The 23,638-nt window shown below is 38.5% G+C and overlaps 1 protein-coding gene across 1 annotated transcript in view; it reads left to right on the forward strand.

Moving 5' to 3' along the window:
* LOC121733680 (muscarinic acetylcholine receptor DM1) overlaps nucleotides 1-13,784 on the forward strand; it is a 47,672-nt gene extending 33,888 nt beyond the window's left edge. The window contains exons 3-4 of the mRNA XM_042124014.1: nucleotides 10,630-10,802; nucleotides 11,918-13,784. Of these exons, the coding sequence (XP_041979948.1) occupies nucleotides 10,630-10,802; nucleotides 11,918-12,698 (954 nt within the window). The 3' untranslated portion in view covers nucleotides 12,699-13,784. The remainder of the gene's footprint in view (nucleotides 1-10,629; nucleotides 10,803-11,917) is intronic.
* The last annotated feature ends 9,854 nt before the right edge of the window (nucleotides 13,785-23,638 follow it).

Genomic DNA, 23,638 nt, shown 5'->3' on the forward strand with positions numbered 1-23,638 from the left:
TATACCTAATATCTGATAGTGATTCTTATAACTCGAATGTCGATTGCAGGATATGTATCTCACTAGCAACTGGGAAAGCGTGCCAGAGTGACAGATTAGAATACCTCAAGTATGAAAATCGGGCCGCAGTAACCAGTACCGTAGTCTATCTTTTAAAATAAGAGAACCTCTTTTATATTGTCTAGTGTCTACACAACTCGGCTACGGGTTTTTTTTTAATGAAATAAGGGGGCAAACGAGCAAACGGATCACCTGATGGAAAGCAACTTCCGTCGCCCATGGACACTCGCAGCATCAGAAGAGTTACAGGTGCGTTGCCGGCCTTTTAAGAGGGAATAGGGCAATAGGGGAGGGTAGGGAAGGAAATAGGGGAGGGTAGGGAAGGAAATAGGGGAGGGTAGGGGATGGGCCTCCGGTAAACTCACTGACTCGGCGAAACACAGCGCAAGCGCTGTTTCACGCCGGTTTCCCGTGAGCCCGTGGTATTTCTCCAGTCGAGCCGGCCCATTCGTGCCGAAGCATGGCTCTCCCAAAGACAATATTTTGTCAGAATTGTAATTTTACATATAATGAAATAAATAAGTAAATAAAATAAAATAAAATCCGATTATATAGTTCAATCGCTATCCTTGAACAAACACAAAAAATGTAGTCACAAACGCACATCATAACCCCTTCTTCTTTTTGTTTGGCAAAAATCCTCAAACGTAAAGCGATTCAGAAGTCACAGTAACGTCCAAGTTAGTTGGGAACTTGATGAAATTTGTATGGATTTCACACGGCGGGGGAAATTTGTATGGATCTCAACGCCGGTAATGGATGTTGGCTCAGCGCTCATCCATTTTCCTCACAACTTAGCTATTAGCGGAAACATGTATTGAATTACGTTGCGGTGGATTTCTTATTTTTCAACCCCTGACAGAAAAGAGGGTGTCTACCTTTCTGTCTCTCTGTCAGTGTGTATGTCCGTGGCATCTTAGCATCCAAAAGGGTGTACCGATTTTGATAAGTTTTTTATTTGAAAGCTGACATGATCGAGAGTATTCTTAGCAGGTTTATCATTTTCAAATTTGGTTTTATCCAATTCATTAAAGTTATGTACATTATTTCCATTATATTAGTTCAAAAATTCTGATTTTTAGAAGACAATTACATAAAAACCTCAGCACACAGTTATTTTATAAAATAGTAAAGAACGGGATAACGTTATGCCTTTTATAATAATTCGTGTAAATTGGGATAAGCACACATTAAAGACCTATCAAAACGGAGAGCGGTCACGCGGTCAAGCGTTCAGTTTTGCGTTATTTGTGATGTATTACGTTACATAGATATACTCACACAGGATGCTTTCTGACGGCGTCAGAACTTCTCCTGTGTGACTGACCGCTCGAACGCAGAATGCTAGAACGCGTGACGCTTTCTGCCTGATAGGTTCCTAAGAATAACGAACAAGCTTAAAATAAATAAATAATGCTTTATTAAGGCAATTACGTTACGTTAATTAGACATTAAGGCAATACGCAGGCTATATTTACGGTACTCCCAATGTAATAATGCGCATGGAAATCTTCGCACGACAATTGTGTCGTAGTCACGAAAACACCCGAATCTATGAAACGTAAGAGCCCCAAACACTGCATTTGCATTTTGCACCTTGTTCAAAGGAAATAGCAGAAAATATCATATAGCCGGTGGCTGTCCGCTGTCGCCGATCCGTCAATAAGTGCTATAACTCACCGGGAAGCCATCGCGGCGTTACCATGGTAACGTCCAAGGAACGTCAGACGCCTCTACGTCGCTGCAAAGCTCTGTTTTTCTTAAAGTTAAGTTTAAAACAGCGCTTGCAGCGACGTCTTCCGACTTCTACGGTTAGACGCCACCTCCAACGTAAGAACTCAAATTTATACAGGCCATGGTGGTATAAAGAGCTATCTGAATAGATTTAAAATAATGATAACCCTTTTTGCTCCTGCGACGAAGAAACCCCGCAAACAATTACCCACATACTTACTGAATGTCAAAGATTTAGTCAGAAACGCTTCGACTGTGAGCAAAGACTTGGTATCGAAATAAGAGAAGAAACTATTAGAACGATAACACACATGGAGACAAATTTGCAATTAAAAGTAACAGGAATTTGAAAAAGATACAATGTTGCTGCAACTAAATAGCAGCAGGAAATTATAATTAAAAAAAAGACGTCTCGGGAAATACGACCGTTGCCGAAAAAATACGAAAATTTCTATGCGCATTATCACTTTGGGAGCACTGTTATTGTAAACTTGTATTGAAGCTGTTTCATCTCTCTTTCTTTCTCTCTCTGTCTCTCTCTGTCCTCGTGCTCGTCTGACCCATTTAATAAGTTTTTATTTAACTGAGTCTCGTGCTCGGGTTATCACTCATTTCGATATTCTTAATTGCGAGCTTCGTTATGTCAAGTGCATCGAGTGCCATTGAATTTTTTAGCGAGCATTAAGCTTGCAGCGTCTCATCAGTGCGAGTGACATTGGTTATAGACAAGACGTGTATCAATTAAAGCAGGTCCCCAACCTTTTTTTCATACGAGCCATAACACAAAGTGTAAAAAATGACGTTCTTTAAAATGATTTAAAAGCGGAAAAAACTTCACGACTTTCACGACGATTTTACATTATTTTGCGGGTGGGTGTTAATTTCAAAATGGTTTAACGTCACACGGACCACTGATAAAGCCGTGGGTTGGGATAGCTGAATTAAAGTAAAGTGCGAGTTTCTTACGCCTGTTCTTCTCGCCGGGTTAGTTCGCGAACCGGTGGCAGGCAGTATAATATGTTCTGAGAGTATATGATTCTAATCCATTGAGAAATAAAACAATATTTTTTAAATACAGGTAATTATATTTAAATCAATGTTTTGAGATTAATAAATCTAAACAACATTTTTTGACAACCTTAATCTAGGCACATTGGCTTGCTACATTTTGTTACTAAACAAAATGTAGCAAGCCAAGTTACGCTTCTAAGGTCTAGACTCTAGGCGAATCTTGGCTCGCTAATTTTTTTTTTTTTAATGAAATAAGGGGGCAAACGAGCAAACGGGTCACCCGATGGAAAGCAACTTCCGTCGCCCATGAACACTCGCAGCATCAGAAGAGCTGCAGGTGCGTTGCCGGCCTTCTAAGGGGTAATAGGGGAGGGTGGGGAAGGGAATAGGGGAGGGTAGGGAAGGGAATAGGGGAGGGTACGGAAGGGAATAGGGGTAGGTACGGAAGGGAATAGGGGAGGGTACGGAAGGAAATAGGGGAGGGTAGGGAAAGGAAAAGGGTAGGGGATTGGGCCTCCGGTAAACTCACTTACTCGGCGAAACACAGCGGAAGCGCTGTTTCACGCCGGTTTTCTGTGAGGACGTGGTATCTCCCCGGTCGAGCCGGCCCATTCGTGCCGAAGCATGGCTCTCCCACGTTAATTTTGTTCCCTGTTCCCTTCACCTTCACTATTAAAACGATTTCGCACTACGCAGAAATATTTTTAAGGTGACGCCTTGATAATTTGGCTGCAGCGATATCGATTATTCTCAACAATGACTAAAGATAAGAAATTAAAGTTCATTGTCAGTATTCATCATGTCTTTATTTTTGAATTACCCATAGCATAACACGATTGGTCAACTTTTATAACACAGAATAATTAATCAAAAATACCTCTGTAAAAACAGGGATTCTAATTTTGCTAACAGAGGAGAGTGATTTCAGCTTCCGAAATTTGTACATAGATTAGTTCAAGCATTAATTTGCCCATAGCTTATATGAAATATATTTAATATTTATGGTTTTTAAATTATTTAATATTTATGGTTTTTAAATTATTTAATATTTATGGTTTTTAAATTACGCGAAAAAAACCATTTTGTCGTTTACGTCCTTTTCATTTCTTGCTGTTCCATTTCTTGTTTTCTATGAGAGACCGGCCCGGCCTCTCATAGAAAACAAAGGATCTAAACATATCCAAAACGATTTTTTACTTTAACGCGGTTTAGTTTACACATTGCGTCCGTTTTCGGTTACCTTCACTCTGTCGTCTGCGAATCAGTCGCATAGTATTCGGATCGGACGTAGTACGAAATCGCCCTGTATCATGTATGGTGGCAAATGGCCGTCGTTGGCATGGCGCCAGCTCCACTGTTTAGCAATTTCCGCCCTGTCCAAATATTACATCTGATTTGTTGCCGGAAATCTTATGTTGGAGTGTTTTGGACTGCCTGTGTTTTGGGCAATTAATTTAAAGACTAATTGTTTGTTCGTTTTATTTCAATTAATATACAGGGTGTAACAAAACTAATTAGTAATAATACTTTAGGATGTGCGTGTGTCCCTTGTATAGAGTTCACTGTGAAAGTAGCAGCGTTGAAAGAACAACTTAAAAAAATATATGGGAAAATTCATGACGCTGGAATGCTTACCCATGAAATCACAAATAAAAAATTGCTCTTTCAGCGCTGCTACTTTCACAATGTATAAATCTTAAGAGAATCGACTACCGGGTCCATCTCCATACAAAAAGCCATAACGTTTTGCTACCCCTAAAACGTATCCGATTTCAACGATTTTTCACTATGTTATTGCCTCTAGTGATAACTATGCTTCTACGTTTTCTTTTTATCAATTTTTTTGTTAGATTGAAAGTTACGAGCTTCTGAAATCTAGGTTTTTAGGCTCAAATCTTTCTCATTCTAAATAAAACGTTGTTTTTCAAATACAAACCGTATTTGAAAAACAACGTAAAATTTCAAACAAAGCAAAACGTACAAGCGTAGATTAGATTCTGCTGAAAAGATTGATACCAAAAAATATTAGTTTTAGAACAGTGTAGGGGATGCAAAACGTTATGCCCCGAAACGCGATTTTTGTCTAAAAATACCCAGAATCACAGCCGAGCTGCAACTCTCTCTATCGTACGTTTGCGCGGGGGCCGAGCGCTGTGGCGACAGAGAATGGTTTTCCAAATACCTATTTTTCTACACTCGCACACTACACAATAGTCTTAACACCTTATGTACCAATTTCCTGATATAAATGTATAATGTGTCGAGCTAGCGAACGGTCGTGCTCCACGTTACACACGCTGCAAATATTATTTAATTAATATTTTCGTAATCGCGCGGCACGTTGCCGCTGCACGTGACCATGGCGCTCGTAGCCAACGAGTTGCTGACGTTTATCCAGCACGCCATCGACACCATGGACGAGGTCAGCATCATGCAGATCTGCAAGTCCTCCTTCACCAGTGAGGAGATTTGCAAGAGAAAGCAGCTGCTGTATGAGACGCTCGGCCAGAGCGCGAACATGCCGTCGCGACGAAGAGACGGAACCGAAAGGAGCGTGCAGGACATCATCTCCCTGCTGAAGCAGACTGATCCAGATGAGGTACCGGCTTTTGTGGCTAAAGAGCTGCAAAAGCTGCCGCCCATCACGTTGGACCACGTCGACGTCGTCAGCCTACTGAAGGACATCAGGTTCCTGAAGGAGGAGCTGACCGGAGTTCGGGGTAGATTGCAGGCGTCAGAAGCTATCATTAGTGATCTATGTAATGAATTATCACAACTAAAAAGTAATAATTCATTATGTAGGTCACCAGCTGACGCCGCATTCGTCACTCATCGCCGAGGCGCACAAGCGATCACGTTTAGCCCGTCAGCATTATCGGACGGGTCAACGAACGCCGTCGCTGCCACCCCCGCCCGCGCTCCCCTCCCGGTTGCGCCGACGCCGAGTCCACAGGCGACTCAGCAAAACTACGCGACTGTTGTTGGTCACCCCGCGCCTCCCCCGCGGGCGCATAAAAATGGGGAAAATGAGAGCCGTAAGGCTTCGGAGAGTCGCAAGACTACGGAGAGCCGCAAGGCTAAGTCTTCTCGACCTGGCAACGACGAGAGCAGGAGGTGCGATGAGGAGGGCTTCATACGGGTGGAGAGAAGGAAGAAGAAGCCCGCCGCCCGCAACCATCGCGGCAACGCGCCATATGTACCTGAGCTACGTCTGCAAAGCGAGATCCCCGCGACGCCCCTGTACATATCCCGCCTGCACTGGTCCATGGAGGTCGAAGACGTCGTGGACTACATCAGTAAGAAGACATCCCTCCACTTGAGGGTCGAGCGTCTGCAGTCTCGCCACAAGGTCAACTTCAGTTCCTTTGTGGTGAGAGTACCGACGCATCTTCTCCCGACATTTGAAGCGGAGGAATTCTGGCCGACTGATGTGGTTTACCGAAGGTTCCGGGGGAGACTCCGGAATGAAGCGCGCGTCACGTCGCCGTAAATTCGTGATAATGTATGGTTGTTAAGTTTATATAATTTAACAACTACACATTATCTATTTTAGGACTACTACCTATATTTCGTAAAAAATATTGACTACCTATCATTTTTTTTCAACTCTTGTCTCTGGGACTTAGCTGATCTCAGCCTGGCCGTGTAAGCATTGTCTAATAGTATCTTAGATTCAATAAAAAAAAAAAACTATAATCTATTTTCAATTTGTCAACTTGTTGTCAACAGACTTCAACCATAAATAAAAGAGTATAATTCGTATGTATAGGCTTGTCACTCAAAAATCTGTCATTTCTCATGTGTGTGTGTTGTAGTGTGTGTAATGTTTTATTTGTTCAAAAAATGTATGATAAAAGCATAATTTCAAAATAATATTAGTTCAATGTACTCCTTCACCATATAAACTATAACCGTGCAAAATTTCATGCACCTACGTTTCCCCATTTTTCGTAAAAAGGGTTACAAAGTTTTTCGTTTGCGTATTAATATTATGATGTCAGAGTAGACAGAACTAAGGGCCAGCGGGGCTAAAATGGTCACATTTAGCAATTCCTCTCAATCAATTCAGCAAATGAATTGGCAAAACTGTCAAACTGACAAGTGTCAAATCAGTACAAAAATACAGAAATGAATTGCAAGCAGTTGCATTTTGCGATTTTAGAAAAATGAATCATATTATGATTCATATCATGATTGTTCAAAGTGACCATTTTAGCCCTGCTGGCCACAAAACTGAGTGGCGGCGTTGTATCGCAAAAACAACATCGCGCAGAAATGCGATGCAATGTGCAATGATGAAATGATTTAGAGACACTCTACGAATAATAAAAACTAAGGAATTATAACTCCATACAATTACCGTTTTAAATTTGGTTCCTTTTAATCTGTCATGTAACGTCAGCCTAGTACCGCTCAAGGTCAACTAAATATTGCAAATGTATTGAAATGTGTACCTAAGGTACACTTTTTTGACAAGTATTGTGGAACATGTTTTTTGACGGAGTTACTTTTCCTTAGTTTTTATTATTCGTAGGACAGACTAAATAAAAGACGACCCAATTGGGTCGTATTTGAGTCCTCACAACGCGCGCGGTAGTAACATATCTGCTTTGAGTTTTTTATTTAATATCATTGATTATAGTCGAATTGTATACTTATATTATGATGTATTGTGTGAAGTTAAAAAATAAATCCATTCTTATTCTTATTCAATGTCGCAATTTTCACGATGCGGTCTGCGGCGTCGTAGATTTATACGATGCGACGCCGCAACGCAGTATTGTGGCATGGCCCGAAGGTTCTGTCTGGTCAGGTTAGTTCTGTTTACTCTGTTAATATCATGCAGTAACCTCAAAATGAGCACAAGTAACCACGCTTTATTGCACAGCAGTAAATTTAAATCCTTATGATAATCCTAGTTTTCCAATTAGAGACCATAATGCGACTCAGTGGCGCTTAATGTCGAATTATGCTGAAACTACTTTTCTGTCAGAGTTGGTATCCATTGCACGCATCAAGCTAATGCACTACTTGATAGTGCTCGATTGTGCGAAGCGTTGTTGTTGTTGAAACATTAAACGTTAAGCATTATGCCGCATAATGCGCTATAATGCTCTTATTGGAAAACACCCATTGTGAACGGCTATCTAACTTGTGTGGTGTAATTTTGTGGTGAGAAAAATAAATATTTATTATTATTATTAACTTTCCCGGTCTTTGAGACACAGCCTGATGACAGACTGATCAACAGACACTTATAACATATCCTTTCGGGTAGAGAACCCTCAACACGCATGTAGTATTTTCTTATATTTTCCAGAAGATTCGATTTGGTAATTCGCACGTAGCGATAAGGCGCGTAGCAACGATGCCGGCACTTGCTACGAGTATCAAAATTTATTAAAACTCTACGTCGTATTACATTTCATGTAAAAGCCGGCTTTGCTAGCCAACGTGTTTCTCTTAAAAGTATTACCAAAGGGAGTATGGGCTTTATTTATATCAAGGTGGAATATTTTGTGGAACGTGATAGATCAAGCTATATTTTCGGACGTTATTATATACTTTATATGACTTAAAAAATTATTATTTGGAATATTTACACAACATATTATTATTATTGTTTAGAAAAAACTTATAGTTTCGTTTATTGAGGGCCTTTTATTATTTAACTCCATATCTTATATCTTTAAACGAGCAATCCTTGTACGTCTTATACGTGGGAGAGCCATGCTTCGGCACGAATGGGCCGGCTCGACCGGATAAATACCACGTTCTCACAGAAAACCGGCGTGAAACAGCGCTTGCGCTGTGTTTCGCCGAGTGAGTGAGATTACCGGAGGCCCAATCCCCTACCCTATTCCGTTTCCTACCCTCCCCTATTCCCTTCCCTTCCCTACCCTCCCCTATTACCCTATTCCCTCTTAAAAGACCGGCAACGCACATGCAGCTCTTCTGATGCTGCGAGTGTCCATGGGCGACGGAAGTTGCTTTCCATCAGGTGACCCGTTTACTCGCTTGCCCCCTTATTTCATAAAATAAATGTATATTAAGGATTTTTCAAAACGATAAGTATCTGAGGTATAAAAGGCCCTCACTATATATATATATATATGAAAAATCCTTTCTTTGAAGACCGCTTGGCGTGGACAGGGGATGAGGGCCACAGTAGGTATAGCTAAATTAATATTGGAATTTGTTGTGGACTGTATTTGCCAAAAATAATTATTGTGACAAAATCGCTTGAAGGCACGGATTGAGTTCTTATAGCTCTGTCCACGATATCACCGTAGTATGCGACATCAGATTTACACTGTAGGTTGTCTAGCATTGTAGTTATTTCGTCTTGGCAGAAAAAACTCTCCCAGAGAACATGATGAGAGGTTAATTCAAACATACTACCTTCGGTCGTACATATTCTACCACTTCTACCTATGTGCTCGACTGATGCTAGTGACTTAGATCCGTAAAGTTTGACTTTAAAATTGCCATGGCCGGTAACGAATTGAGATACGCAGTGGTCAATATCCATTATCCATTCAGGGTTTGGATAATAAAAATGACGAATCTATAAGGGTTCCGTTTTTTGCCATTTGGCTACGGAACCCTAAAAAACGAGACACAGAATTTCATAAAAATTAACACATTATGTGAAGTTTTGTGTTTCGATTCATTATTTGAAGTTTAGTAAGGAAGATCCTCCTATCTATTAAGATAAGATGCTCTAATAGTTCTCTATCTCCCTTAGAGCTGGCGCGCACTACGACTTTTAGTCGCGCGATTATTTTATCGATCTACACAAATTCAAATAAAATGCCACTTTATGACAGAGGCTATAGATTTCATTTTGCTCTACGCCATTGAAAAGCAGTGGCAGCATGGGTCGCTAGACAAATGTCGGTAGAAAATGAAATTTGTAGCCTATTTCATAAAGTAACATATTATTTGAATTTTTGTCGGTCGGTAAAATAATCGCGCGACACAAAGTCGTAGTGCGCGCCAGCTCTTACTATTGCTTATAATAGTAAACAGCAAGTACACTATGTAGTTGTGGTCGATTAGAGCTGTCACCGTGTAATGTAACAGATCGGCTGGATGTAATTACGCCAGACCTCATCCACCACGTGTTAACAGTTCCATATATACAACATCAATTATTGAGCTAGCAGTGTTGGTTGTTGAAACTTGAAATTACTATTATATTAGGTGTGGTGTGAACTAATTTGAAATGAGTATGCTTTTCGGTTAGCTATGCTAAAAGTCTTCAAGTTGGAGAATGATGAATAAACACGACCTCGAAAAATGTGTGACCGCGAAAAAAATGTCGAAAAAAATCGTAAGTGTCGATAGCCTCTCTACAGGTTTGTAATCGCGTTATAGAAAAACTTAAAGAGCCTAATGGCTCTTTAAGTACCCCATGGGGTACTTAAAGAGCTTATGGGGTAATACCCCAGTTAGCCGCAGATCATGCAATGTAATCCATTAACAATGGAAAATCATGATATTTTGCATACCACAACTATTAACAATTACCTCAAATGTCGTATCATATTATGTGGTCCTAATGAATGAAAAGTCTTACTCATACTCACTAATTATTTAAAAGCTGATCGCACATTTGTCAGCACCATGCGCGTAGAACATACAAGTACACGAAATGCGGCGCGTACGGTGCGAACGAAAGTGCGGGGTTTCACATCATACAATGAATTTTAAAATGCGGCGCGTTTGGCGCGTGCGTGCTGATGAATGTGCTTCACCTTATATATCACCTTAAATAACCTTAATTACTAATCATTTGCTCTTACACCGTCTCGTCATCAGGGTTCCTCTCGGCGGCAGAAGCGCGGCTGGGCAGCGATCCGCGCGTGGTGTGTGGCGTGGTGGCACTCCGGCAGGGAAGACCTGGAGGATACGGAACCCGAAGAGGAGCCCTCTGATCCGGGTTACGCCACGCCCGTCTCCGTGGAGACGCCGCTGCAGAGCTCCGTGTCCAGGCGAGTAGTGTTAATCCAGGTGAGACTTGGAACCCTCCAGGTCTCACCTGGATTAATACCAGGGGGTAATTCCCACTAAGCAGAAATCATATCCTGTTAGCACTGCGGACATAACTAAATAGTGTAAAAGAAGTATACGTCTTCATGGATCAGCGTTGAATGTAGTAGATTTACTATTTTTGAGGGTGGCTAAAAACCTCCCTAGATATTATCTTTGCATGATTAGGCTGTATTCACACGTGCGCGTTTTCTGCGCGCGCGGATTTAGCGCGCGTCGTGTGTTTTCCCAAACGTTGAAGCAGTTTGAGGTTCTATGCTAATTACATAAAGCGTACGCGCAGCGAACGTGCAGCGACCGCGCAGCGTACGCTCAGCCACCGCACAGCCTACGCGCAGCGACAGAGCAGTCTACGATCACCGCCCGCGCGGCTAGTGTGTCTGTCATTACTCATTCCCTTTGAGACGTCGTCAGAGTTATTAATTTCGTTAATAGAAGAAAGGGATGTCTTGTGGACAAGACTCTCGAAATATACAAAGACAAACGTAAAACTTTGCAAGCGAGGCATGAAATATGTACTATATTAATAGAAGGCTTTGAGACAATGCCAGATGCAGAAAAAAATAAACAAGGTCAATTTCTTTTGATTTGATGTTCAATCATGCTTGTGTACACATATTTTTACACACAGATGTAAACATATTTCGGTTTCGTTTGACAGCTCGAGATTGCTGCTCTATTCCGCAAGGTATATTAACTTTATGGTTCTCTGACAAAATAGGTTACATTTGAAACTTTTGGAACTGACACCGACTTCAAAATTATGAACATTGAGTACAGAAATACTTGAATTTATGGATACCCTGGCAACCGAGTGGACGCTGCGTGGTTTCTGCGCGGTTGCTGCGCGGTCGCTGCGTGTACGCGGTGAAAAGACGGTTGCTGCGTGTACGCGGATTGTGAGCGTAGTCATATGAACACGCCCTTACAGCTTTTTAAAGAAACTGTTAGTTTTGTAAATAATTCATTAATGTACATCACAAAGCAAGGACAAGAAAATTCCATAGTTATCCAAACTTTCTAGAAAATTTGTGATTATAACATAATTTTTGTACAGGTGTACATCTCTGAACGTGATCAGGGACCCGTACGCGGGGCGGGGCGGGTCCGGGGGCTCGAGCGTGGCGGACGGGGGCACGTCGCCCCTGAGACGCACCTACGAGCCCCCCGCAGTCCCCGCCGCCAGGGACAGCCGCTCCCTGCCACCCAACACCAAGATCAACACCGCTACCTCACCAGCAATAAAGTCCGCCTCGGCCGACTCCGTCTACACCATCCTCATCCGGCTCCCGGACACTGACGCCGAGAGGCCCAGCATCAAGATGATCTCGGAGGAGTCCCCGCCCAACGCGCGGACGCACTATAGGCCCCCGGCCCGAGGCGACTCGGAATTGAACCTTCACCCGGCCGGACATCCGGCGTTAACGAGACGAACGTCCCATATACAGGACGTGCGAATCCCGCTAAACGCCAAAATCATCCCCAAGCAGCTGGCCGGGAAGGGGATCACGTCGAAGCAGCCCAAGAAGAAGAAGACGCAGGAGAAGAAGCAGGAGACGAAAGCCGCCAAAACTCTCTCCGCCATCCTCCTATCGTTCATCATAACGTGGACTCCTTACAATATCCTAGTGCTACTGAAACCCTTGACTGCATGTACCAAGTGTATCCCCGACGAACTTTGGTCCTTTTTCTACTACCTGTGTTACATCAACTCCACCATCAACCCCGTCTGCTACGCGCTCTGCAACGCGAGTTTTCGACGAACGTACATAAGGATTCTGTCTTGTAAGTGGCATAACAGGAATAGGGAGGCGATGACAAGGGGAGTGTATAACTAGTATCGTAGTCATGTTTAGTAGGCTAAGACGGGGACGGTACCGTGACCCGATTGCCCGGTTTCGGTACCCGAGCGTACGGTTTGAACAAAGACAACTATTTATATTATACCACGTTTATAATATTGTAATTAATTTTTTATTAATACTAGCGATTAAGAAGTTTTATTCTCTTTGTGATGTGAGGATGCGGTCGGTCGCAAACGGGTTTGTCGCGTGACGGTTTATATAAAGGACCCACTGCTCAATTTCCTAAAGCGCAATCTTCATTTTTAATTGTACCTCTCTCGTACTGCGGTAGTTCAGTAGTTATACTTTGTGAGTTTCAACCCCGTCCATTTGTTTAATTATGTTTTATATCGTAGCTTTTATTTCGTCTTCTGTTTTAAGAAGATCAGTGCCGAGACAGTAGCCAGTGTAAAGAACGAGTAGAGTCGTAGTGGTGTACCCGTATTCTATACTCTTAAGTCTTCATTCGTATCGTTTAAATGTGAGCTTGTAGGATAACAAAGCTGGATCCGTAAAGTTTCATCTTGTAAGATGTTTTATTGACTATCGATAAGATGGATATCTTGAGATATTTTAGTACAAATGGATGTTTATAAGTAGGAGTTTAATATTTCTTACCTTCTTTATTTCTCCTTTTTGTAATCTGTTATCAGATGAACTTGTGTTTATGGGAGCGGGAAGGTACCACTAATTTAGCATCCAATTTGTTAAAAGACCCGTTGTAATTTGCACGTCTCATGAGACAAACAAAATAATTCTTCCATACTCATTTTGCATGTCTAAACTCACTAAAACAGCGTAGACAAAAAAGTCTCGCTCAGGGAATGTCCGTGGAAACCTCTAGAAACACGGATCTGAAGTTTAACGATGTTAATGGATTCAGAGAGCGCTTCGCAATGCTCAGCATGCACTTCCTCCCCAGTATCGCGTTTAACTGCCAGTCTCCTTACATTTCCGTTAATGTACATCGACGATGTCTTTTGTACGCTTTTATTTTCGAAACTACCATCCTCGGAGTGTACTTAAGGATGTTTCGTTTTAATTTCTGGAAGCCGTTTTGTTTTAATGTTTTCGTTGTTTTTATCATCATGGATGTAAATGAAATATTTTTGTAGATATTTTTTATCACGAATGTATTTACTTTTAGGTTAATCTCTCGCTGTGCCACTGTTTGTGCTAAGAGATCTCGTCTAGGTTCAATGTATAGATATATCCTTAAGACCAAAGTGCTTATAATGTATGTGAATATTGAATGCTTTACCGATCTGATATTTTGGCATTCGATTATCTTATTGTTAGATTTTAATAAGTTTTATAATTATAGAAAATCTAAGCAATATTTGAACAAATTTCTTGGTATAAGTGAATGTTTGGATAAATCGTCGATTCTGATTTCTGTCTTTGTGTTGTTGTTCCTTAGTCTTCATACAACGACGCATTGAGACTATTTTACATAGGAGATGATGCACTTATTATATACGTGGGAGAGCCATGCTTCGGCACGTTCTCACAGAAAACCGGCGTGAAACAGCGCTTGCGCTGTGTTTCGCCGAGTCAGTGAGTTTAACGGAGGCCCAATCCCCTACCCTACCCTTTTTCCTTCTCTACCCTCCCCTATTTCCTTCCCTACCCTCCCCTATTTCCTTCCCTACCCTCCCCTATTCCCTTGTAAAAGGCCGGCAACGCACCTGCAGCTCTTCTGATGTTGCGAGTGTCCATGGGCGACGGAAGTTGCTTTCCATCAGGTGACCCGTTTGCTCGTTTGCCCCCTTATTTCATAAAAAAAACATAAAATATGTAACTTATATTGTGCCAAAATACTTAAGTTAGTTGTTACCATTGCTATTTTATTAAATATGACAACAAATATAACGATATAAAAAAACTTACAAAAATAAAGCATAATATATAAGTAAAACGTAATGCTCGAAGCAAATAAAAAGACGTTAGCAAAAATTAGGAAAATATTATTGTTTCGAATATCAATATTAAATAAAATGAAGACATTAAAATGAAGTATTATGTGTGACAATATAATATGTCATCATCTCCTATGTAAACGATTTGTGGGTACCCATTTATCAAATAAATAATATATTTTAATCTGACAATTTTGAGGGTCAGTCATATTTCTGGATTTCTGCTCTAATTGCTTAAAAATTATTCTTTAGGTTAGATATTTCAATTTATTCTTTTTAAGATGTCAAATAAAGTATTAATAATAAAACCCGTATAATGAAACATATTATATGAATATAAAATTATTATAAAATAATTAATATTATATCCATATATATGTTTCAATTATAACTTTCTGTTATAGTTTTCACAATATGAGGTGGTTAGTTTAGATCGAGTTCAGAGTCAGATGAATCTGTATACTGACTATCAAAATGGTCAGATTTTGTAATTTTTGTGATAAAATACAAGTAACGAATTCAATGTGAGGTAAATATTAAAGTTATTTCGGCTGGTGACATAAATGGTAAAATTATTCTCTTACCTTCTTTACTCCTTGGAGAGAAAAGTCTAGAGCGTATTTTTTTTTATATAAGCTCAAAAAGTATTTAGGATTTTTATTTTCATCCACAACTTGATAATTTTTAGGTTCTTCTTTAGTATATTTTTTAAATAGCTGAAGATGTTTATTCCCTTATCGAATGATTGTTTTTGTCATTGGTGTGACCAGCCCTAATACAAATTAACTCGACTAGTTAAGTATAGTTTCAATGAAAGAATTCTAAAAGATAATGTAATTTAATGAAAGATTGTAAATAAAATATTTGATAAGTGTGTTATTTGTATCGACATATAAAGTATTTAACATATATACAAACGTAATATATAATGTACATTCTATGTCGTGATGTTCCTCAATTACGAGTGGGGTTATATTCTGTGTGTAGACATTAGACATATAGTTGTTAGACTATTTTATATTTAAAAAAATATCCAGAAAAGAATAACGTATTATATTCCATTTGATATTTTCATATTTTTGTGAAGAATAAAAAAAGAAAGTGATTTTATCCCTTCGTGACGTGAATTTTGAGTAAAACACAAAGTATTTCGTGAAAATCCGACTTTTTCAAATAAAGATTGTTGCCCAACATTTTTAACAAAACTTGTCATAAAAGGTTTAAATCTTTTTTCTTCTTTTTATTTAAATGGATATAATACGTTGTTTAATAATAATCGAAACCAGTACCTACCTATTTGTGTTATTACAAATTTTATCAATAACCTTTCACTTTTAATAATTTTTAATTAAAAAAAAACAAGGAGCAACCTTAAAGGGCCCCGAAGAAGAAAGTCGTTTTCTTTTTTTTCTCTTCTGACGCAGGACGTTAACGTTATAAACATAAGATAAGAAAATCGCGATCCTCGTTCTAAAATCTAGACTCTAGAGTCTAGACTCTAGAGCATCTTCTGCATCACAAGACGTGTACTCGACAGCGCGTATTAAATGAAACTGCGCAGTGTCGTTTGACAAACCGTTCAAACCGACATCAAACGGTTGCATCAAACACGTAAGGTTTGAATCAAACCGTTTGATCGTCTCGGGGGCTCTTTAAGGGCCCCGAAGACGATCAAACGGTTTGACTCAAACACGTAAATTTTGGTTTGATTCAAACCGATTTGATCGTTTACATAGCTAGTTTTGACGGTTTGTCAAACATTTACGTGTTTGAAGCTTGTTTGATGAAATTTCATATTTTCGTTGTGTTTGACGCGCCGTTTGATCGTGTTCCGACGCATTTGATCAAACCCGCTTAGTTTAGTGCTGGATTATGAAGAAGAAAAAAAAGAAGCTGTAGTTTCTAGCACTTTCTGTAGATGCTCGTGGGTAAAACGATATTATTTTAGTCGATAGGCCATACCGCCATACCATTAATTTGGACCAAAGTCGTTTTCTTGTTTTTTTCTCTTCTGACGCAGGACATTAACGTTATAAACATAAGATAAGAAAATCGCGATCCTCGTTCTAAAATCTAGACTCTAGAGTCTAGACTCTAGATCATCTTCTGCATCACAAGACGTGTACTCGTCAGCGCGTATTGAATGAAACTGCGCAGTGTCGTTTGACAAACCATTCAAACCGACATCAAACGGTTGCATCAAACACGTAAGGTTTGAATCAAACCGTTTGATCGTCTTCGGAGCCCTATATTGCATAATGTAATATAAAAGAAAGAAAACATTATAAGTACCTAATGTGTCTTATTTTTTGACAAAAAAAAAATTAAATCCATTTAAACAGTTGGTATTTACATGAATTTATTGTCTAAAAATACAAGCTTGTACGTAACATCAGGCTAATTATAAAACTTAAAATATCTGACGAAATGCATGTGTCAGATATTTTGGATTATAAATCAGTGAACCTTTTCGCTTTTAACAATCGGTGAATAAAAAATTTGTAATAATACGAAAATATAGAGTCCTATTAGTATTGTAAATGCGCACACATTATATTCAGAGTTCAATGTTTTATTTTTATATACATTTATTTTATTTATGAAGTTATATCCTCAGTGAATCGTTTATATTTTGTTGTAGACGTAAAGGTTATTTAAACTTTCTTTTTTATTTGTCAAAATGTCTTCCTCGTCTTGTCTTAAGTATATAAAAAATCTAACCACACATTTTCAAATTATTGAAGCTGAAAAGCAAAAATAAATAAATAGAACAGTCTGAATTATAAATCACATTTTTAATTAAAAAAATATTGAATGTAGATTTTTTTATTTAAGGGGCCTATCAGACAGAGAGCGGTCACGCGGTCAAGCGTTCAAGCGGCCAGTTTTGCATTATTTGGTTGTTATTACGTTACATACACGGACGTAAATTTACGTCCGTAGTTACATAGAATATACTCACACAGGGGGCGTTCTGACCGCGTCAGAATTATTGTTCTTGTGTGATTGACCACTCGAACGTAGAATGTGAACGCAGAACGCTTGAACGCGTGACCGCTCTCTGTCTGATAGGTCCCTTAAAATTTTGAAGCGGAAAGAATGAGATACCTTTACAGCTACAACTTAGTAGATTAAAAATGTAAATAATAATCACAAAAGTCACAAAAACCATTTACCACCAAAGAAAAAAACCCAAAATACACGATATTTTGTTACTTTTGTGTTTTTTTGCGTTGCGGCTGTGATACCATTCCATACTTTTATTTTTATACATTTTTTTGTAATGCCCGTACATTTTATATTATATTAAAGTTATTTTGTGAATTTATATGTAAAATGTATGTCCGACAGACGAATGTTGAAGTATTTATTACATTTTATATTTAACTACCCGACTGTGAAGTGAGTGTTATGTATTAAGGAGTTAGATTCAGTAGTTTGTGAAGGGAGGGAGCACTAAGGGACTTAAAATTCCATCATGTTCGTTATTTGGACGCATAAAAATATTACAGAAATTCCAGACAAAAAAATCATTACAAAAAAATCTAATGACCTACAGTCTAAACGGCGAATTGTTGAAACACGAGAGACTTTGTACTATGAAATGTTATTCGTATGACATTTTGTGTCTCGTTATTTTAATTACAATACAAATTAAAAAAATTGCAATAATAATGCTTTTAATAATAAGAACAAAAGAACATTTTCATTTTAAGCTGGGTCCAGACGAGTGTAACGTGAAATGTAACTCACCTTCACCGTGTAATGTAACACGAATTCTACGTGTGGACGGCACTACGAGCATTACATGTAACGCTCGGGGTTTATCCATCGGCTGTTGGTTTTCGCGCGAGCACGGCTCGTTTGGACAATTCGCTTTGAGTTCGTGTGCCGTCCACACTGTTGACGCTGAATTACACGTAATCTTACATTACACGTTACACTCGTCTGGACCCGGCTTTACAAGAACACAAATACATCAGTTTTACATTCACAGGGTGTGAATGTTATGTCAGACAAGTGTAATGCATTATCGCTGGTGTCTTTTTAGTGACAGCTGTTTCGAATTCACGCCCCATAGCAGTGTCATCCAACTTTTTCACGCACACTTTTTCAGTACTACTAGGAATATGAGCTGAAACCTTAAAACGGCTATAACATGGCCTTGTGTGCACTTACAAGTGATTTAAGAGCTGCTTTATTTTAGCGGCGATTCTTGCTTTTGATCTTGGTGCTCCTTCCTTAGCATTATAATGAACCGACAAAGAATATACGCTTTATGTAGTTAGCGAATCCGAAGACATATATAATAATGTGTCTTGTACATTATAAGGTTATACCACAATATGAATGTATACAGTAGATGTAACTCAGTCCTTAAATCGAATCTGAAATTCATACTTCAACTTTGTTTTAAAATTTTTAGTCGATAATTTTAACAGCAAAGTCACAAATCAAAGCGCAAACGACATGTCACTTAGCAAAGCGTTTTGTCAAATCTCATAAGCTTGATATTATTAACTTCGCTATTAAGAGGATACACCAGGGGCTAGAGAAATGAAAAAAAAGTACGAGTAATATCTATAGCCGTCTCCCTTACCTCAAGCCTATACCGCAGAACGCGATAGAGACAACTGCAGAAAATCCAGAAAATCAACGATTCGTTGTCCCCTGATTCCTTCTCCAAAACTGAACCGATTTAAGTACTTTTTTCATTAAAGATTAAAAAAAGGCTTGAGCTGTGTTCCTATGTTTTGCTTTTTTTGTATAATCTAGCCAAATCTGTTTTCTGGACGTTTGAACACAGCGGAAAATCTGACCATTTTTTTTGGGTTTTTGAACGTTCATATCTTATTTAATAATTAAATTATGAAAAAAAAGAAAACATAGGGACATTGTATTAGTGGCCGTAGATATTCAGGAAAAAAATTATAACTCTACCAGCATTATCCAGGGAGGAAACAGGGGACAACTTTTGTATGGAAAAAAGGGTGGTGTGGAATCCTCTTAAAATTATAAAATTATTGACTCAAGAAAAATAAAAGAAATAAAGACTTAAAACGCCTAGTATTACTTTTCTCCATGTTCAAAGAGTTTGACTTTAATTATTGCATTTATGGCTCTCCTTAGCTATCTGAAATGAGGCTAGTGTGAACAGATTCAGTCTGTGTAAAGCTAAACTACTGTATATATTTACATTGTAGTTATATTGTATTTTACTCAATCTAAGTGTTTATTTCATATTAAGTATATTTCAATGTTTGAGAGTCACAGTTTTTATCTTTTCCCTCGATTAACGAAGGGTATAATGTTTAATATATTACTGTTGTGACTTTGTAGATAATTCCACAATTTTCTGTGGTATTGTCTAGAAAAAATAATAACAATAGTTTACTGCCAATTTAGAAGTCTCAACCTGTCGAGTCGACTAGTAGGTGATGGATAGTGTAAAAGTAAAGCTTCCAAAAATGGCCGACTTTTCCGAGGTATTTTTGGCCGGTTTTTGTGAGAAAATGATTCCTTTATTTGATAGGCCTGCAATATTATTTTGAAATTATCAATATGATATCTATGTATTATATATTTTGTAAGCAGACTTAAGGATGTTTCAGTCGAATTATATGAAATAAAACATGGCCCCATACTCAAAATACATTCGCTAGTTTTGATAGCGAAGTTGAATGTAAAAATGTATGAAATTTGACATAACGCATCGCATTGTGTCATGGCGCTTGCGATGCGTTATCGCATCGCAAGCGCCATGCGCATTTTCGACATTGAACTTCGCTATCGAAACTAGCGAATGCGTTTTTACTCAGGGGCCTAATACGTTTTCTTTATCACTTCCATATAGAATCGGTGAGCAAAATGTATGGAATTGACATTAGGCGAGTCGAACGTCAACGTCATTTTAACGAACGCTTATGTCAATTCTATACATTTTGATCGGCGATTCTATAAAGAAACGATAAAAAAAAGGTCGTGGCTAAAGGGCGGACAAGACATCCTAGTCTGCCATATTGTATTTAAAGTTTTACGAGTAATAATTTTTAAAGGATATTCAAACGAAGTGTCAAATAGTTACTAGATATAATTAAATTAGGTAGTTTTTATTATAATCAGTGTACAAGTTTAGTATTTCACGGTGTATTTATCGAAATAAATAAATGTGTTTTTGTAAATTATTTTAAAGATCACTCCATGTTTTTATATAACCAAAGACAATAAAAATTTAACTAAATTGTGTTATTTTCTAGTGGTAAAGACGTGGGATAAAGTTAATCTTTCGAGACAGATCGTAACTTTTTACGCCTCCCGAGAGTTCTTGAGCTTGACGCAAATAAATAGACAATGGAATAACTAGAAACGAAAAAGTTAAAAAAAACTTCCGAAATTTTCCAGCAGTGAACGAGCTGATGATAATAAATTGGTATTACTTTGGAAGCTGATAACATGAGTATAAAAACAAAAATAGGAAATTAATAACTATGAAAGAAACGTTCATATAGTGAAGATTAGTGCTGTATTATTATAATTTTGTAGCCTTCAAATTATGAGTAAATAAGGCTCTAAAAACGGTAAATTACGGCATCTCCGTAGGGGGAGCATCTTAAGTTAGAACACTCCTCTTTTCACTCGTGGGCTAAAAAGCCTCTTAACCGTACTCGCATCCGAATCTATCACCCAAAACTTTTAACATCGATGTCACTTATCCGAAACCGAAACTATTTTACTCAACGCCATACACCAATAATTGGGTAATGGGTAATTTACCCTAACGGTTTACCCTAACTTACCCGTAACTTAGACCGTAAACATCCATCCGTATAAATTTATAGTTATTACCTTATAAGAGTGACTTGTGAACTTTTTAGGACTTTTAAAGCCGAAGTTTTTATTAACAAGGATTTACTTAAGCTGTTACTTGCGATACCTACGTCGTGTGAAAAGAGAAGAGCTTTTGTAGATTTAGTAAAGAAATATATTTCTAACACTAATACTTAAAACTCATGCTTAAAAAACTTATTGAAATACTAGCTGTCCCGGTGAACTTCGAGTCACTTAAAAACTTTCTCTGGACTTCAAGGATTATTTTAAGACTAAAATTTGCAGAATCGGTTCAGCCGTTATCGAGTTATAGTGTTACTAACATAATTGGATATCCATTTTTATAATATTACTAGCTGTCCCGGTGACCTTCGTGTCACTTTAAAACCTTCCCTGGACTTCTACGAATATTTTAAGACTAAAATCAGCCTAATCCGTTCAGCCATTTTCGAGTTTTAGCGCGACTAACACATTTGAAAATCTATTTTTATAAATAAGAAGATATCGATAATATAGATTAACCATTTTATATATATTATGTTACGCTCAAAGACCGAAAACGCTCAGTGAGCGAAAAATAGCTCATAATGGCGGTGTGATTTAGTAAAAGAAAACATATTTTGTAGTACGCGTGGTAATTCAAATATAATCTTCCATACCTATGGACAATTAATCAATCATAAAAAAATGATGAAAAATGAATAGCATATCAGCTACGACACCAATTTCGTGGTCTTTTTGTATTTGTCAGAAGGCAGCGTGGTCGTTTTCATTAGAGCCATAACGCGAATTTCGCGTCGTGGCTGTTTCACTGTGACCACAACGCGTTGTGAGCTATTTTTCCGCTCACTGAGCGTATTCGGTCTTTGAGCGTAACATAATATGTATTAAACAGCTCCGTCTCGACTAATATTTTGATAAGGCATTGAGAGAGGATAAGGGATCTAGTAATTATGCCTTAGCTCTATTGTCTGATATTAATTGTATATGGTTAAAAAGTACAGTTCCCGAGGGATGTCCTGTTGCTTACAAAGCCGTAGGCAACATAGTACTGGCATAGTAAAACAGACATAATTATACTATATAGTATAATGTCAAACCAATTGAAGTACTACACGCATAGTTTCATCTAACAAGTGCAATTACAGTTTGATATATCGACTGTCCCCCTGGGAGTAGGGGTGTACAATTTAACCCCCCTAGCACCCCCCGCTAGAGGGGGTATAGGGGGGTCAAATTGCTTTTTCAATTAACGCTTCAACGATCCTTTAGTTCGCATCGTAATGGACCGTGCATAGATTATGGTGGCGGTTTTCTACGTGCGGTTTTGGGAATATTTTATACCTATTGGCGAGCCTCATCTCAGAGACATTTAATGATTACTCAAAATTTGTTTATGTTATAACTTTGAAATGGTTGTAGATGCTTGGTTTTTATGTACACACGAATTACAACACCAATTTTTAACAGTTTCAGTTAATTGCAATTCGGTTGATTGAAAAACGTTGCATTTTATGAAGGTTTTTAATACATTAGTACATTTTTATTACATGTTTTATGTGCAAAAATAATAATAAATAATGGTCCGTCTAGACATCTATAATACAGTGCCGCTTATGTTAAAAAGGTGTAGCAAGATTCGGTTATGCGGACTTTACTCGAAGCAGTTCTATGCTACTATTTAAAAAAGCATTATAATTATGGGCGTATATAAGGGCGGGGGTCCTGGGGGTCCAGACAATATATTATGTACCCACCGATTTTCATCGCCAAGGTACATGTATTTTCTTTCTATTTACAACTAGCTGTCCCGGCAAACGTTGTTTTGCCATAAAATTATTTTCCCTATTTTCCTGCTTTTCTCTTGAAGGTTTTTCTGATTTTTTTCTATAGACCTCACAGAGCCCGAGACCTTTCCAACGAATGCAAAACCGTGGAAGTCGGTTCGTGCGTTCTGGAGTCATAGCGCCAGGAAGGAAAACCGAAGGAAAATGTCGTGATTCTAGTGTTTCGCCATAAAGCAGGGAGCACAATGGCTCTGGTGGCGGAACCAATAATGGCAATCTTAGGTATTATTTTCGGTTAATAAAAAAATTCGAAAATTAATGTCTAAAACAAACAAATATAACAGTACCTGAACTTTGTAGACATTTTACAAAAAATAAATACACTCCCGGGGGAGGCAAC

The sequence above is a fragment of the Aricia agestis genome, chromosome 14 (assembly GCF_905147365.1).
Source record: "Aricia agestis chromosome 14, ilAriAges1.1, whole genome shotgun sequence".
Taxonomy (NCBI): Eukaryota; Metazoa; Arthropoda; class Insecta; order Lepidoptera; family Lycaenidae; genus Aricia; species Aricia agestis.